Source organism: Penicillium maclennaniae (genome assembly GCF_028827695.1).
Source record: "Penicillium maclennaniae strain IBT 15551 chromosome Unknown utg000003l:1.0-5670915.0:1.0-5674809.0, whole genome shotgun sequence".
NCBI lineage: Eukaryota > Fungi > Ascomycota > Eurotiomycetes > Eurotiales > Aspergillaceae > Penicillium > Penicillium maclennaniae.
The window spans coordinates 3486859-3503935 of record NW_026623215.1 but is presented as its reverse complement, the minus strand read 5'-3'; the positions used below and the strand labels follow the sequence as shown (position 1 = coordinate 3503935).

Sequence of the window (17077 nt, the reverse complement as noted above, 5' to 3'; positions counted from 1 at the left end):
AAAGTACAGGAAGGTTCCAGTTCACTGTTACTCTGAATTATGATTGCGTTTAGGATTGCTATAAAAGGCGTTCGCTCATTTTGGTTTCGACTGCTAAATCCAACAATAGCGATCAAACGCACTTCACCCAAGCTCAGGACCACAGGACCATCAGATCCTCTAGCCCGTTCGAATCTTACAATCCATCATGACTCTCAAATATTTAATCACAGGAGCCACGGGTGGTCTGGGCTCGCAGGTGCTGTCTTATCTGGTGGCCAACGTGCCCGCTTCAGAATACGCAGCTGCTTCGTCGAACGAGGCAAACCGCAAGCGATTCGAAGATCAGGGAATCGCGTTCCGAGTAGTCAACTACGATGACCCCCAAACGATGGAGACCGCATTTGAGAATGTGGAGAACCTATTCTTTGTGAGCACTAACACGTTCGATGTCGAGAAGCGACGAGGACAGCACCAGAACTTCGTTGACGCGGCCAAAAAGATGAACGTCAAACATGTGTGTCCGAGACAAAACATCGCTTGAGAGCCATGGACTGACACCGACACAGACTTGGTATACATCTCTCGCATTTGGTGGGTTGCACTCCGATTCCAATGCGGATGTGCAGCAGGCTCACTTGATGACGGAGGAAATGATGCGACAGTAAGCATGGATCCAGCAACGACCCAAGACACATGGTCTAACCGCCCTCGTCAGATCTGGTATCAATTTCACCTCTATTCGTGAAGGTCTATATACCGACGCCTTCCCTGTGTTCATGGGTTGGTACCCGAGCACATCCACCGTGTATCTGCCATCCGACGGGCCCATCGCCTTCACTCTACGCGACGAGCTTGGCGAAGCGAATGCTCGATTGATGATTCGCGGCGGGTTCGACAGGGAAATTGTTCTCCTGACTGCTCAGGAGCCTATCACGTTCAGCGAGATCGTGGATGTCATCAACGAGACCACGGGCCGAGATGTACAGGTGCAGCTCGTCTCTCCTGAGGAATTCGTGCGATTGAAAGGCGCCAATGACAAAGGAGGAAAGCCAGAGGCATTCTTCCGCAAACTCCTGTCGTGGTATGATGCAATTGCTCAGGGTGACGCCGGGACCACCGATCCGCTCATGGCGGAGGTACTGGGCAGGGAACCGGTGGTGCCCCGAGAGGCGATCCGGGGAATTCTACGGAAAAATCGGGATTATGAGTGGCATCAAAACTATGTAACTCGTGGTTAGTGATCAGCGTTTTGTTCATCGGTAATAGCGAGTATATCATTTGTTGCATGTGAGTGCAGTGTCCTTAAAAGGTGTCAATCCGAGGTCCTCTAGGCCGGAACAGCAGAGCCGTGGTCTCGGCAACGAATTCGGATGTGTATGCCTTGGTGCCTGAGGCTGAATCTCTGGTTGTCAATCCACCACCGTCTCTCGCTTGGGGATAGCCCTTTTGAAAATCCCCTAGTCGAGCCTGATGGCCCTTACGATGTCAATACTACCACAATCTGGATCTATAGAGCGTTCTGGGGAAGTGGAACGGCATCTGAGCGGCAATGAGGGCATCGAGGCAGGCCGTGTCCGCCCGATGCTGACAATCGGAGCCGAATTATCCCGCTCATGATTGGCCGATCTAGCCTGAGTCAGCAGGTTGCCGACGCTCAAACCCGAGGTTACCAAGTTCAAGTTGCTCCTTGACTTCATTTCGTCGCCATCTGTGCTTTGTAGTACTCAGGCTCGTCTCTAAAGGACTTGTTACATCTTCCACCCATCTCGTTTCTCATCCGTGGCTGTCCGTACAGCATCCATCTCAATTTTGTCGTCCACCCCGGAATTTTCATTTCGCCTCTAATTCGCCATGGCCTCCCTCCGCTCCACGTCGCGATTGTTCGCTGCGTCACGGCCTCTGTTCCGCCCTGCTACCTTCGCTCGCTCGTATGCGACCGTCGAGACGAAGAATGTCGACCCTATTCCCTCCGAGACTCCTAGCATGAAGACCTTCAAGGTCTACCGCTGGAACCCGGACAAGCCGACTGAGAAGCCCACCATGGAGAGCTACCAGCTCGACCTCAAGAAGACCGGTCCTATGATGCTGGACGCTCTCATTCGGATCAAGAACGAGATTGATCCTACCCTGACTTTCCGTCGATCCTGCCGTGAGGGTATCTGCGGTTCCTGTGCCATGAACATCGACGGTGTCAACACCCTGGCCTGCTTGTGTATGTCCCCTTCGCCACCCCACCTGCGCAGTGATAAAGCACCTCCAAAGTTTGGAATACTGACTCGGTCCAGGCCGTATCCCCACCGACACCGCTCAGGAGTCTCGCATCTACCCCCTGCCTCACACCTACGTCGTCAAGGACCTCGTCCCCGATTTGACTTTGTTCTACAAGCAATACAAGTCGATCAAGCCCTACCTCCAGCGTGATACCCCCACAGCAGATGTAAGTTCCTCTCTTAGCATCCTTGACACAGGGACATCCAGTCTAACCACTTTGTAGGGTCTTGAGAACCGCCAAAGTCCCGAGGAACGCAAGAAGCTCGACGGCCTGTACGAGTGCATTCTCTGCGCCTGCTGCTCCACCTCCTGCCCTTCATACTGGTGGAACAGCGAGGAGTACCTTGGTCCTGCCATTCTCCTCCAGTCCTACCGTTGGTTGGCTGACTCGCGTGACGAGCGCACCGCCGAGCGCAAGGCGGCTCTTGACAACAGCATGAGCGTCTACCGCTGCCACACCATTCTCAACTGCACACGAACCTGCCCCAAGGGTCTGAACCCTGGCCGCGCCATCGCTGAGACCAAGAAGATGCTGGCCGCATAGATGGGGAATTAAAACGGAGTTGGGATCATTTTTTTTCCCTTTTCTGTTCAATGTCTTGCCAGCCGCTTTCTGTTGTTTTTAAACTATTTCCTTTTTCTTCTTTCCCTGACCCTATCACGGATGTTTTCATAGGTGTAAATTCTGAACATTTGTTTCTTTACAGGAATGCACTGGTGGTCCAATTGATTGAAATGTTCAGCCTGGATATTCGAAACTCTAATCGGCTATATGCCTGTCATAGGGAGAATAGTCTTTGATTTTCCACACCTTGACTTGCGGTGGGAAACCCTACCTTCTCCGGACTATATGGTCATATTTTGCTCATATCAGCCGAACATGAATTTTATACACATCCAAGTGTTGGAATCGTGTGCGCGGGCCTGGATAATAGGCGGATTGCGACTCGGCTATTTGTTTTCCCCCAGTTACGTTGCATTTCCTCGATGAGCAAAAGGGCCCGGTCGCGCTTACATCATCGGCTTAATAGTGCTGTTTTGACGCCGAAATCGACTAATGCAGCTAAGAACCCGATCTCACGATAGTGCCATGTGCTCTAGGTCCGCTTTTTTTTTTTGCTTTTTCCTTCGCCAACACGCACAACATTTCCAAGTGGCCTACGAAGCACCAACCATGGATTGATTGCACGATAATCTGTCACGGCGACGTGTCGGCGGTGGGTCCGATCAGATGCATGCTGTGCATCGTCCCTAGTTATCACGTACTCGGACCTTGGGTGACCATCTCCAAACCCCCCGGGGCCCCATCCGGGGACTCATTCCTGTGGTTTAAGCGAGCGTCTTTGGGAGATATCTTCGGGATGTGTGTCCGAGGTCAGTTCGCGTGTCAGGATGTAGTTGGAGGAACAGCTATAGTTGTTGGTTCTATAGGGGTCAGCTCCGGTAACCTACGAATACCATCCAGCCCAGTCACAGCGGCTTGGTTGCGAGTCGTGAGAGCCCCGGTCTCGTCTGTTTCTCAAATAACTACTTTCCCCTCTTGTTCTCCGACTTTGCTTTGCTTTCTTTCTTGTTCTTCCGTCGCGATATGAGCTTGACTTGATTTCCATGACTCCTGTTCTGTGTTCTATCATTAAAATGGATTGTCTTCTCCTTTGCGCTGCTCTAGTGGCATTGACCCTCTTCATCTTCTACGGGGTGCATATAGTCATCTATCGTCTGTACGCTCATCCATTAGCCGGGTTTCCCGGTCCCAAGCTTGCCGCTGCTACTTCCCTCTATGAGTTCTACTACGACGTTGTCAAGAGTGGAATGTATATCTGGGAAATCGAGCGTATGCACCAGCAGTACGGTAAATATACCCAGTTTTTAATCTCACTGAAGCCCGATCTCCACCACTGCGGTACTAAATCGGTACTCATTTGTACTAGGCCCTATCGTCCGAATTAATCCCCATGAACTCCATATCAAAGACCCTTACTATTACGAAGAAATCCACGCTTCCGGATCTCGCAAACGTGCCAAAAACCCAAAGTACGCTATTGCGTTCGGCGCTCCCTACTCTCTCGTCGGAACTATCGGCCATGACCACCACCGTTTGCGCCGCAGCTTCGTCGCAAATTACTTCTCCAAACGCTCGGTCATGGATCTCACCCCCATGATCAATCAAAAGGTCGACAAATTGATCGCCCGCTTCGAGGACGCCTACCACCAGGATACAGTCCTACATCTAATGCTGGATTTCGCTGCTCTGACCGCCGACGTAATCACCTACTACTCCTTCGGCTGGAGCCACGGATACCTGGATGATGCAAATAGCTCGAGTAGCAATGACTTCGTCGACGCCGTTAACGGTCTGATGTCCATGTTCCATATCAACCGCTTCTTCTCCATTCTCATCACCATCTTCCGCGCAGTCCCACCGAAAGTGGTGGGCTGGCTGCAGCCGCAAATGGCAGATCTGTACAAATTCAAAGCTAAGCTTCGTCGACAGGCTAGCGAGACTTTGAAAAAGCGGGGGAACCATGCGGATAGCAAAGACCAGGTATCAATTTTTGATGCTCTAGTGAGTCCGCATGTGCCACCTGAGGAGAAGACTCTGGACCGGTTGGAGGATGAGTCCGCCTTACTGTTAGGTGCTGGCACGGAGACCACGGCGCGCGCTATCGTGCTCACGATGTTCCATCTGATTAACAATAGAAATATGACACTGAAATTGCGCGATGAGCTGAGGACTGTACTGGAGACGCCTACTTCCAAGGCTTCGTGGACTCAACTCGAGAAGCTTCCTTATCTGGTGAGTTATATTCCGACAAGCGTAATAATACGCAGCGCTTATCTTGCTAATAACTCTGGATGTTCCAGACAGGTGTCATCAACGAGGGTCTCCGTCTAAGTCACGGCATGATTGCACGGCTAGGTCGCGTTTCACCCAACGACCCGATGATCTACAGAGATTGGGTCATCCCCGCGGGTGTAGGTTTACATTAGTTACCTGTTTCTACTATATATCTCGGTCCGATGCTCATGCAATGCTAATATCAACCTTCTCCAGACACCAGTCAGTCAGTCGAACTACTTCGTACACATGGACCCAACCCTCTTTCCCGAGCCCGAGAAGTTTGACCCCGAGCGATGGATTCGTGCTGCAGAGAACGGCGAATACCTCAGCCGATTCATCGTCGCGTTCACCAAGGGCAGCAGACTGTGTCTTGGGATGAAGTACATATCCATCTTCTTCTAATTAACACCAGTGGCTAGAGACTTGGGAAATGCTAATCAGGAACAGCCTCGCTTACGCAGAAATCTACATGTCCCTGGCCCATATCATCCGCCGCTTCGACTTCGTTCTCCATGAAACCACAATGGACAACATCGCCGTCTACCGCGAGCTCGGAATCGCATACCCAAAGAAAGGCTGCTTTAGCGTCAAGGCCAAGGTTGCTGCTATTATCGAGAAATGACCTGGTCATCCCTTGCTCTCTCGTGCTTTATGACTAGAATCTGGTTGTTCTTTCGTAGCTATGTATCTGGATCTAGATACGCGTGGAGTGTGTATGCACGTAGCTATTTGCGATCAAATGAAATTTCCAATATTTGAACATTCATAATTTCGATGCATATTGGAGTGTGGTACGCTGGGGAAGCGGGCGTGGAGAGTTGAGTTCAACCGCCCTTCATCCGCCCGCGGGAATGCGGGCTTACCCCCCTTTTCAACCTAGGTTTGCAATTAAACTATCCTGTTGTTGACAGTAGGCGTCACTAGCTTGTCATGCTCCATCGGGATTCATTTATGAGAATTTCTGGGAATTGAGCGTTGAGCTGACGCCAGCAGTAAGGGTTTGACGCCACGGCGTTAAAGAGCGACATTGTGTCATCATCGGCTCTTTGTAGGAGATCGAGTTGAATCCCTCCAACCTCGCTTCACCGAAGCTTGGGAGTACTGATCTCTCATATGTATTCTAGAATCGTCAACATAGAACGTGGGGTTACTATGTCGCTCGCCCCGAAGTTTAAAGGTCTTGTGTTGTGGGTCGACTTTGTTGACACGTGAAAGATAGGTAAGCTCATCTTCGTCAACGCTCACCAAGAATATAGAAATGATGGGCGTCACATCACAATAATACTATTTTAATTCTCTTAGTGATAATTAAGGCGACTGGAAGGCTTCCCTGCAGGTGATAAACTTAGGCTGTTTATTTCAAGACTTCTTGGTAATTAATGGGGAACAGATTGGAAGACGACGGGGTGGAATTCCTAATTGGGCAAGTAATATGTTATAGATAGGAATTTAATATCAAGGCTTGAATTACCACGATGTTACTAGGTCTCTGTAGTAAAGGCTATCATTTACCTGTTAATTGTTTCAGTGGATTGACAGGGTGGGTTTCCCCGTGGTCACCCGTGACCATAACGCCCTATGCGCTCTTCGTCGAAGATAATCTGACGGAAGTACCAAAATATATGGCACGTTGCACCTACAGTGAGCCAATAAGTTCCACACAACTAGCGGAGACACATCACCACTGAGTACTTGCTTTCACTGTCAAGACTTAGTATATACACAACAGATACTTTGAGGTTCATTGGTCATCGAGCTGGCCGTTTGAACAGATATATATCGCGGGGGAGACCCATCACAGACTCAAGTTATTTTCCCATCACAATTGCCAGGTACCAGCATCATTTCTTGAAACTGATATTTAGGTTCCAAAACAATAATTCTAGCTTATTTTTGACTCTGGATGCTCTATTTTGATAGAACTGAACCTATTTTCCTATTTTACTATTCCAACAGCACAAGTCCAGCGCTCCAGGAAACGAGCTCTGGGGATGTCAAACATACAGAATTTTCCTTTGGAGTCAGGTCAACGAAAGTGCAAAATTCTAACACCTTGTTTGATCTTAATATGCTTCTAAGTGAAAAATCCTAACTTTTCTGGGAATTTGGGAATTTGGCGAAGCAACATGGTATTGGGATTAGGGTTTTGGACACCTGAATCCCTCCCAGGTAACATCTAGATAGAGGAGTCAGTTGTTTATCATAGAGTTGAAATAGCAACTGATATGCATTAGAAGATACAGTAGATTCAATCGAGTCAAGCGCCATTGAGTTGTTACATCTGGTACTTGGTGGGGGACAAGAACGTTAAGAAATGGTTAGCTCGCCGATCCAAACATATGGTTTAGGGCCCGACAAACGATGTTCGGAAGCTGGTAGCCAAAGCTTAAATTGTTATGAATGGCGGGTCGACAGCTCGAGTTTTTCATCCGCAAGGGGTATTCAAGGTTGCCAGAGGGATGTACCACTGCATTCCCCACAGCCCCTGCACGGATTCAACTCCATGGAGAGACTACAGAAATCTATCCTTGAAGGGATTGGAAAGGGTCGTCCCCTCAAGGCGCGTGAATGGGACGAGCGGTTTTCTAGCCGGTGTTTTAAGCAAAAGCCCTAAATTTTCTAAATAAGAGATTCTCCCATAAGGGACAACCTAAGAACAGTGGTCAGAACTCATCCAGCCACGGAAAGCCAAGCCTAGTCAAGCTTTGCTGACCTGTCTATATCGCGATAGGAGAAGAGACCACACTGTATTATTTCAACAAAGCAATAATCAATTCTTAGAGCGCTTGTCCCAACCACTGTGAGGCTTTCCAGGTAGCTTCAACGGCAATCATTCCACAGGAGCCAGTCGTGATTTGCGGATCTGGTACTGGAATTCTGATATAGGCCTAGTCATATCTCTCATACCAAGCCAAAGGGAACATCCCCTGTGCTATGCAACCTTGTCATTCAATCCAATGCTGATCTCTCTCCACTCTTGTGGCATGGAGGACGCGGTATTGATATCACAACAGACTGTAGATCAATCAACCCAGCACTCTATACTTAAAAAGCCTCTGCACCCCTTCGCCCCGATGCCCTCTAAAACTCTCCGACCCTATTCCTTCGTTTCGACACAGAGGCTCATACACGATGCATACCTCGTACCTCTCTTTGGCGGTGTTCGCCCTCGCCGCAGTTGCTGCACCTTCGATGTCCAAGCCCAACAGTGATCCCTTCGCCAATAGCTTTCCCTTCATCACTTCCGGCAGCTCTAGTGTCACCGACGGTGATGACGATGGCATGAGTAACTCTATTCCCTCCTATATGGAGGCTATGGAGGCTGTTGAGTCTGCTCGCGGAGGCTCGTACAACACACCTCAGCCAACTAGCCATGCTGCTCCTCAGATGCTGCAGGTTCCTTCTCCGGCAGCCAAGCCGGAGCCGCAGCCGGAAGCTCAGCAAGCTGCGCCCAAGCCGGAGCCAGCCAAGATCCCTGCACCTGCTGCTAATGTCCCTAAGGTCCAGACCAAGCCTGAGACCAAGGAGACTGTTCCTCTCGCAGATGCTGTTGAGAACCCGGTCAAGGAAGCCATTCCTGCGATCCTGGCTGCTCCTGTTGCCGCTCTGTCCAAGTCTTCTCCCCACGCCAAGACCGATATTGTGTCTTCCGTTATCGCTGAGGCTATGGGCCAAACCAGCCCTGAGGCTGATCCTACCGAGGACGTTCCCGAGCTCACTCAGGCTCCTGTGACTATTGAGCCTGTGCTTCCTTCTCAAGTTGCCATGTCCTCTCCATCGGTCCACTCTTCTAAGGCTGAGCCCAAGGCTATTGCGGCTACTTCTAGCTCCATGGTTGTCCCCAAGCCGACTTCCAGCTCCATGGCTACCCCCAGCGCCATGGCTGACCCTGAACTGGCTTCTACCCCCATGGCTGCGTCGAGCTCCCCCACTGGCCCGACTCCCACTTCTACCATGAGCAGCTTCATTTCCAAGGCTTCTCCCTCGCCTACCCATCGGCCCCTGGACTCTACTAGCGTTCACGAGGACCCTGTCTCGTCCAGCGAGCTCAATGCCTCTCCTTCAAGCTCCGGTAGCGTCTCTGCCAGCGCTACTCCTTCAGCCAAGGCAGGACTTCTTGGCCTTGGAGGGGTTGTCGACCATGTGCCCATGGTTGGTTCCATGCTTGGCCCTCTCATCGGTGGCTGAGTATCCAAGTCGCCCATCCGTGATTGAAACTTGAATAGTACAGAGTATACCGAGCGAGGGGCTAGGCACATTTGCTTTTCTTTGGGCCTTATTGATATCCAAGAAATCCTTTAATTCAAACGGCGTTGGAGGTTAGGTAGTTATGTGACCGTATCTATCAACGGATGCATCTAGTTTAGTCTCAAGAGAAAAAAAAAATCACCAAAATGCTTCACATCAGTCTTCAAGGGTATCTTCCAGTAGAGCTCAACCGATCCATACACCCCTCCACCGCCTTCTGCATAGCATTTGTAGCTTCCTCCAACAAAGTAGTAAGTGGAACCTTACCCGCCTTCTCCTGCTGAACCTTGATATACTCATTATTCAACACCTTGTTGATATTGATCTTCGACACGCCACAATCAATGCACTTTTGGAAAATCTCCTTCGTAAAGGGATCCGCACCATGTAGCACAAGTCTCACCTTCCCTCCAACAGCCTCATTAATCGACTGCAACCGCTCGTACTCGAGCTGAATGCCGCGCGGACCATATTCGCCATGCACATTTCCAAAGGCAGGCGCTAACCAGTCAATCCCGGTATCGACAAACTCTTGACTTTCTTCAGGCGTTGTCAACAGCCCCTCAAGATCAGCCGTATCGGCAATGCCATCCTCCCCACCTCGATGCGCCCGGGCTCCGCTTCCGTGGCGATACCCCGTGCGTGGCAGTACTCCACCAACTCGCGCGTCAAGGCTAGGTTCTCGGCCTTTTCGTAGTGCGACATATCAATCATGATGCTGTCGAAGCCACCCAAGTCCGCAGCCCGGCGGATTATCTCGGGTGTTTGTGCGTGATCCATGTGTACGGTGATGGGCACCGAGGCGTTGCGCGCGGCTTCCGCGGCGGCATGGACTAGGATTCCGTCGGCGTAGTGGACGGCCCAGGGAAGAGGAGGATCATAGCTGGGGAGCGCTTGGCTTCGGCTGCGCGGACAGTGGCTAGAATTCCTTCCACATTGTAACAGCACATGGCGGGTACGCCGTAGTGGTTGTCGGCGGCATGGTCGAGGATGCGCAGGGCGCGGTTGTCTGTGAGTGACATGTTGATTATGGGGACTGGAGTGAAAAGGGGGTGAGTGAATTGAGTGATCGGGCTCAAATTGCGGGGTTTGGTCTTCTTATTATTCCTAATTCAATTAGATAGGCGCTCGCAGTGTTGTCCGGGGCTGTTGCGATCAGTTCGCATCATGTCCGAGTCTTCGGAGGTGCTCCGAGAGGGTCCAATGACGTCTAAGTTGATTTCCCCGGTAAGAACGAGAAGAAAGTAAATGAACGGTGGCTAGATGTCTCGACCGTGACTTTTCATGGGATAACTCGACTATTCAAAATGTTGGTCTGTGGAGTCGTGCGCAAGATTCACGTCTTCGTCGCGGAGTGAGCGCTTGGAACTATTGGAGATGACTATGACTTACGGGTGCGGAAAAAGTAGAATTGATGGATATTGAAATTGAACACACTCGGGACTATAGGATGTTTACACTAGTTTCCAAACACTTTAATCACACTAGTGCTTCCCTCAGCACCATATCCAGCCTTCTTCGCCATGAACAAAACACTCATCGCCGCATTTCCCAGATGCAAGGGACAGTGCAAGTCGCGTGCCTTCTGCACAGCCTTCTCCAAGCGTAGGATTACATCGTTGATAGTTTCCGAGTTCTGACCAACACGACCCTCAATCATCTCCAATCCCAGGGTCATGAACTGGCGACTTGAACCAGCGGCATCGCTAACAAGTGTGAAGAATTGCTTGAGGTCGACTTTGAGATGGCGAGCAAACGCGATAGCTTCGGCTGCTGCGACGAGGTTCGTTAGCTGCATCAAGTCGAGGACAAGCTGTTGTGCTTCGGCAGTCTCTTCGATGGACTTGGTGCTCGAGACCTTCAAGATGGGCTGGGGGTAATACTGGCGGACCATGGAGGAGTCATCGACGGATCCGTAGCCTTGAAGAAGAGCAGACAGGTAGACCTGCTCAGCTGTCGAGCAAAGCGGAGTGGGGAACTGATTCTGGCGAGCAGACGTAGTGATGATACCCTATTCATCTCATTAGCGATTGTATTCAACAAAAGTGACACAATGATACTCACCACGTCCTTCAAGATGATAGTCAAAGCACTCGCACCAGGATGCCAATCCTCCTCCAGCATACGCTGAAGACGGTTTTCATGCATCCACGACCACGCATCTCCCGATTTAATAGCATCGGCCGTCTTGTGCGCATCCAGACCCAATTGCGCAGCGAAGCCCATCGCCTCGCTAGCACCCAAGATATGAATCCCAGCCAGAACCTGGTGCACCATCTTCATATTGCTCCCTGCGCCAATTCCGCCAGGCACCAGATAAAGCTTGTCCGAATCGGACATGGTCTCGAGAAGGAATCGGCCGCTCTCCAGCGCGGCATCAGATGCGCCCGCCATGATAGACAAAGTACCATCGGCAGCGCGCTTGGCACCACCAGAGACGGGCGCATCAATGAATTGGATATCACCGCGACCACAAGATTGTAATTCTGCGGCTACAGACTTGGCGTACGAAGCTGGCACGGTGGAGCAAAGGAGAAGGGTCGCATTTGGGGGAAGGACTACGATCGGATTAGCTCAATACTTCTCAAAATGACACCAGTCGTCCCAAGCTCACCAGAAACAATACCGTCCTCACCGAACAGAACAGATTGTGCCTGAGGCGCAGATGCCACCATGCAAATGTAGTACGGCTTGCCATCGGCAGATTCCTTCAGCGATGAAGCCGGTATTCCACCAGCAGCCTTGAACCGATCGACCGAAGCTGGAAACACATCGTATCCATGAACGGGGTATCCCTCCTTCACGAGATGAGTGGCCATGCCGAAGCCCATAGCTCCAAGGCCGACGAAGCCGACGGCGGGTTTAGACATGATGAATTGATAATCGAGTGCAGAAGCTAGGGTATCAACAACGAGCGACGAGCTTAGTGAAACCAGCAGAGAATCAGGAATATGTACAAATTGGAGACCGGAATTCACAGCGAACGTGGGGGCGCGAGGGGTTATCTGGGGAAGCGCCCGAGTGGGATGTCCGGGCTTAGTCCGAGTCTGTCGAGCATCATGTCAGTTCCGAGCCGATGGAGCTCTTGGCTTCATTTGGGGATTCGGCTTAATGAAGGCACATGAAGGGATTCGACAGCTGATGATTTTATCCGATTACAGGCTTTGTTAGGGAAGGGGGAAAACCCCTGGACCTCGGAACTATACGTAATCAACCTTCATGTTTCTCGTACATCAGGGACTGTTCTAAACAAATAACCGAAGGAAGAAAAAGAAATTCAACTCAAACACAACGTAAGCATCTACTTCCAAATCAAATATCAAGCAACTAAGGTAAAAAATAAGAATAAAAAGCAAAAGATTGTCAACACGGAGGTGATGCCGAGAACCGAGCTTCCGGGCCTCTTTATCCTGAGGCAACGGCAATGAAGCGATGTCACACCCTAAAACCCCAAAACCCTGGAAGCTGTGTAGGGATATGGAGTCTTAGCTCGGTCCCTTGCTGACCGAAAACGCTGAGGAGGAGCGCTCATGTCCGAGCTAGCCGACGAAGAACTGGCTAAGAATGACCTGGTTGGAGATAGACGTCCCTGTTGCTGGTCCTTTTCACTACTATACCTACTATCAGATAGGTGAACAGTTGCGATACCCTCAGGATGACGCGCATCAGGCATTCGGGCGCTATTGTCAGATGGCATTCCCATTAACACATACTCCGCAGGGCTGTTCGGGGACCGGAGCTACCAGCGTTGCTAGAGGTACCGGAGAAATCAGTCTCGCTGAACATACTGGACGCATAAAGGCTGTCTGTGCTATCTTTGGGCGATGTCATAGGTGCGAAAGCAATGGGTGATTGATCACTGTCAGTGTTCACCGATGCACAATCCTCCGAGCAGTCCAAGTCCTGGACCCGATGAGAGATCGGGCGTCGGTAGCGAATGCGAATATGCCTATGACGGCGTGAATCGGAAGATTCGGGAGTCTCCATATCACCGCTATCTGAATCCGATTGTGTGCTTTTGTCGGTTATAGAAAGAGTGAACGCTGAACTTGTAACTCGGAAAACCGGAGAGGAGGATACAAAGTCCTCATCGTCTTCAAGGGAGTTACCTGGAGAGTCAGACCGACTGGGTCTCACAGCGAAGCTGCAATTTGCAGACATATCAGACAGCTCGTCTGTATCATAATTGGACGAGGAAGACTCAGCTGGATCACTGCTCGCATTAGGGTTCATACGAACGGAATACTCAAACAGGGGTTGGTCTGCATTAATACCCTCCATGGTGCTGCCATTTTGGCACAGCCAGTCATCCATATTGTCGTAGCTGACAGCATCACACCATTCAATGTCACATTGCGCACAGGAACTCTCGCTGGCCCTTTGGTTGAAGTCATGCTTGACGTCGACCCGGTCGCAAGTCAGACCCTGACATTGACCAAGTGTACGGATTTGGTGAGTCAGATCCAGACAGCTAATAATAGTCCAGTTGGAGATGTGTCCGCAAGTCGGAAAGTGGTGATAGATGTACTTGCACATCGTGGAGACGGATATGAGTAGTAAGTGGTGATTGATGGTCTCTTCGGTTCAGGAAACTCTTCGCGGTTTTAAATAGACAGGTCTAATAGTGCGGCACAAACACCATCTACCAGGTATGATTACATTGAGAGCAAAGGATATGACAAAGCCAGTGACAAGGATCATTATTGACGATCTTTGACATTCTGGTCATCATCTCTAGTAATCTGATAAGAAGAAAAGAGCTGGCACCATCAGAATGTCTCGACCTGACCTCCATTTACTTTTTCATTGTGATATGATCAAGTAGTACACATCGTTGAAGTAGACTATAGAAAGAAATGAGTCCAACCTACTTTTACCAACAAAGAACTGGCATGACACCTACACAACGCCTGAACAAGAAACGAACGATGACAGTCTCCGCTTCAAACCTCCAGATCCATCAGATACTTTGTCCCCGAATCTACCAACCACCACACTGCCGTCTCATGCATAAAGCGCACTACTCTTTTCTCCAGGGGCATCGTCCTCAAGTCATCCGCCCTGCGCCACATGATGGTTTCACTAGAAAACACCACATCCCCATCCTTCTCCTTGAAGCTCAAAGCCAGTCGCCCATTCACAAACTCCATGTCATTCATCCTCATCTCAAACTCCACCTTATTCTTGCTCCGTGCGACAACTCGATACGCCCCACAGACAAGATCCCCCTTATTGAAATCCAGAGAGGAGATGTGCGACGCCTTAAAGCTTTGAATCTCTTCTGCAGTCGTACATCCTATTCGCACCATCAGCGCCTGCGGAAAGTGCGAAAAAGCCGTCATATTACGGCGAACTAGCTTGGTGAAGAGCTGCTCGGTTGTTATACAACCGGGTAAGAGGCAGCGCGCGACGCGTTTTGAAGTCCCATCGTAGTGAGCGAAATATTTATCGGTAAAGACTGCCTCTGGAATCGACTCAATTTCACATGGTTTTGGTGAGGTCGCGAGCTTCCCGCAATGTGATCTGTGGTGGATGCGCGCGGATAGCTTCTTGTGGAAAATGTAGAAATAGGCGACCGAGGAGCCGGTGATCACGGCTGTTGCCGTAAGGATAAATCGGAACATGGTAGATAAAGGGTATTTCTATGCTACTTCCTCGTTTTTTTTGCCCTTCAGCAAGTCGATGAAGTTGTGTTCGGATGGAACCGCGTGGGTGAATGACCGCATCATCGGACCTGCAGCCAACCCAAATTCAGGGCTTGACCTTGGCATCTTATTTGCGGCTTCGAGCTGATTCATTAGGTGATCTTCGGTCCATCTTCCTCGTAAATGATCATCTCTGAAGTAATCAAGTTTGGATTTGTAAGCCATCGGTTTGTAGTATGCGAGCTGGGATACATGTGATGAGGCATGACAGAACCCATTCGTGATCATAGAAAACAAAGTGGTATCACTTTCAACACCATAGCCAAAAGTATGTCCAGAAAATTAAATGAATCAAAAAAAAAAAAAATTCATATCAATGTCAAAATGTAATCAGGGCCTTTGTCCATTCTGCAGAACCTCAATACGCCCGCTGTTGTGCCAAATCGCAATTTTGGCACCACACGCGCCACAATAGTGGTCGACATCCTTGAGCGAAGACATCAAGTAAGGAATGCATCCAAGACAGCAACAGCAGCAAAGGATGGCAGCCCAAGCACTACCAATCAGAATTAGTATGGTAGATCACACGTTGATCGCCAAATCGACTCAGGCGACTATGCGACCGTTCAAATCAGTGCTCAACTCACTGTGTCGTCCCTCCACTGACCGCCTCAGTTCTTGTCATTTCCCGCTTGCCACAACAGGGGCAATCCACTGGACTGGGTGCTGATAGAAGCGCGTGTAAGGGTGTGGCCGTGGCATATCCGCTCGGGTGCCCATAGGGTGTATAGTACACGCCCGGTTGCTGAGGATGCGGACTTGGTTGACCGGGGTATGTCTTGACATCAGATGCCGAGTTCATCGGATACTGGCCTGTGAATGCGCCATTCGTATGATCGGGGGGAGGCTGTCCCTGGTATGATTTGGCCGGTTCTCCGGGGCAGACGGGGGTGGGCGCATCGTAGTCGCCGTGCAATGGAGGCTTCTCCGACGCGTCTGATATGAGGGTACCCGCGCCGACGGATGGAGCTGTATGGATGTTTCCAGAGTCGAGCGGGCTCACGGGCCCCGTGCCTGAGTGTGAAGGTGTTTCGACAGGAATGAGGCCTAGCTGCCAGTCAGACCTGGGGATTTGGAGCTATGACAGAAATGCGGGGGACTCACCTTCACTGTCTCTGTTTGGCTGCTGATTCTCGCTGTGCTCGTTTGACTCGACCATGACGACTGCTTTCTTGGTAACTGGGTGTAGACAAGGACGTAGGGTCCAATTCACCGGGGTTCACAGCGAAAGGGGGGGGGTGAGGGATTGCACTGCGATCGTAAATTGGGGCGAATTTTACACTTTATGAACGATCTTGGGGCGAGTCCTCACGTTTGGGAACTAGCGCGTTCCCATTAGATCGCCAAGGCTGTTGCCCCTTCGAACGAAGCTGTACAGAGCATTTGGAAGCCTAGTGCACTGGCCTATCTCGTATTTAGCAACTAACCTTACCTAGACCATACGTCGGATTCAACTCGCCTCAACAAGGTGAAGAGTACATCGTACCTCAATATTCAAGCACATCTTCACATGCGAAGCGTCCCAGCTCTGCAGAGTTGTCGCTTATTTCCTCCGACATGTGGCGGTAGCATGTCAGGCAACTGTGTTGAGAGGGGGCGATGCACTTGCTGCGGCTCGTGTTGTGCCAAGCCCGTATCACCCAAGTTCTCCTTTCTGTCAATTGCTCCGTCACATCTGATTCGAGGCTCGCCATTATCGAATAAAAGCTGACCATGCTCATTCTCACATTGGTCTCGCCAAGATGCTCCCAAGAAATCGCCAATGTCAGCGAGGTGAAACCCCAAATCGTGAATCCCTTGAGCTTTTACAGCTTGGACCCACAGGTCCCTAGTTCAACTCTGAATCCAATCAAGAGCTGTCGTTTCAACGATCGCGCTGATCCTGACCGTGTCTAGAAGCGCCTGCGATAATTTAAGCAAGGCTGAGTTCCTACAGTACGAAAGTTCAGACGAAACCGGTCTAGGCCAGGGTCAAATTGCAAGGATGAAACGAAGGCGCTTTTCCCCGGGCTAAACTTCGTTGCCACCA

The 17077-nt window shown here is 50.4% G+C and overlaps 9 protein-coding genes across 9 annotated transcripts; 4 read left to right on the top strand and 5 right to left on the bottom strand.

The window, feature by feature from the left end:
• Positions 1-187: 187 nt before the first annotated feature.
• N7477_003444 (SDR family oxidoreductase) lies at positions 188-1220 on the top strand (the record flags this gene model as incomplete). The annotated part of the gene is made up of 3 exons (XM_056965107.1): positions 188-496; positions 549-643; positions 698-1220. 3 exons carry the CDS (start codon positions 188-190, stop codon positions 1218-1220), a joined length of 927 nt encoding a protein of 308 aa, XP_056825060.1.
• Positions 1221-1833: 613 nt separating this feature from the next.
• sdh2 (succinate dehydrogenase iron-sulfur protein subunit SDH2) lies at positions 1834-2797 on the top strand (the record flags this gene model as incomplete). The annotated part of the gene is made up of 3 exons (XM_056965106.1): positions 1834-2194; positions 2268-2419; positions 2477-2797. The coding sequence occupies 3 exons, from the start codon at positions 1834-1836 to the stop codon at positions 2795-2797; spliced, it is 834 nt and encodes a 277-aa protein (XP_056825059.1).
• A 1094-nt stretch (positions 2798-3891) lies between these two features.
• Positions 3892-5717, top strand: N7477_003442 (cytochrome P450; the record flags this gene model as incomplete). The annotated part of the gene is made up of 5 exons (XM_056965105.1): positions 3892-4105; positions 4185-5050; positions 5119-5229; positions 5309-5475; positions 5543-5717. 5 exons carry the CDS (start codon positions 3892-3894, stop codon positions 5715-5717), a joined length of 1533 nt encoding a protein of 510 aa, XP_056825058.1.
• A 2510-nt stretch (positions 5718-8227) lies between these two features.
• Positions 8228-9283, top strand: N7477_003441 (uncharacterized protein; the record flags this gene model as incomplete). The annotated part of the gene is made up of 1 exon (XM_056965104.1): positions 8228-9283. The coding sequence occupies one exon, from the start codon at positions 8228-8230 to the stop codon at positions 9281-9283; it is 1056 nt and encodes a 351-aa protein (XP_056825057.1).
• Positions 9284-9506: 223 nt separating this feature from the next.
• Positions 9507-10365, bottom strand: N7477_003440 (class II fructose-bisphosphate aldolase; the record flags this gene model as incomplete). The annotated part of the gene is made up of 3 exons (XM_056965103.1): positions 9507-9905; positions 9944-10226; positions 10292-10365. The coding sequence occupies 3 exons, from the start codon at positions 10363-10365 to the stop codon at positions 9507-9509; spliced, it is 756 nt and encodes a 251-aa protein (XP_056825056.1).
• A 437-nt stretch (positions 10366-10802) lies between these two features.
• N7477_003439 (NAD(P)-dependent oxidoreductase) lies at positions 10803-12213 on the bottom strand (the record flags this gene model as incomplete). Its single annotated transcript, XM_056965102.1, has 3 exons — positions 10803-11354; positions 11408-11901; positions 11958-12213. 3 exons carry the CDS (start codon positions 12211-12213, stop codon positions 10803-10805), a joined length of 1302 nt encoding a protein of 433 aa, XP_056825055.1.
• An 832-nt stretch (positions 12214-13045) lies between these two features.
• N7477_003438 (uncharacterized protein) lies at positions 13046-13879 on the bottom strand (the record flags this gene model as incomplete). The annotated part of the gene is made up of 1 exon (XM_056965101.1): positions 13046-13879. The coding sequence occupies one exon, from the start codon at positions 13877-13879 to the stop codon at positions 13046-13048; it is 834 nt and encodes a 277-aa protein (XP_056825054.1).
• Positions 13880-14286: 407 nt separating this feature from the next.
• N7477_003437 (uncharacterized protein) lies at positions 14287-14967 on the bottom strand (the record flags this gene model as incomplete). The annotated part of the gene is made up of 1 exon (XM_056965100.1): positions 14287-14967. The coding sequence occupies one exon, from the start codon at positions 14965-14967 to the stop codon at positions 14287-14289; it is 681 nt and encodes a 226-aa protein (XP_056825053.1).
• A 411-nt stretch (positions 14968-15378) lies between these two features.
• Positions 15379-16207, bottom strand: N7477_003436 (LITAF-like zinc ribbon domain-containing protein; the record flags this gene model as incomplete). Its single annotated transcript, XM_056965099.1, has 3 exons — positions 15379-15544; positions 15636-16095; positions 16153-16207. The coding sequence occupies 3 exons, from the start codon at positions 16205-16207 to the stop codon at positions 15379-15381; spliced, it is 681 nt and encodes a 226-aa protein (XP_056825052.1).
• Positions 16208-17077: the final 870 nt, after the last annotated feature.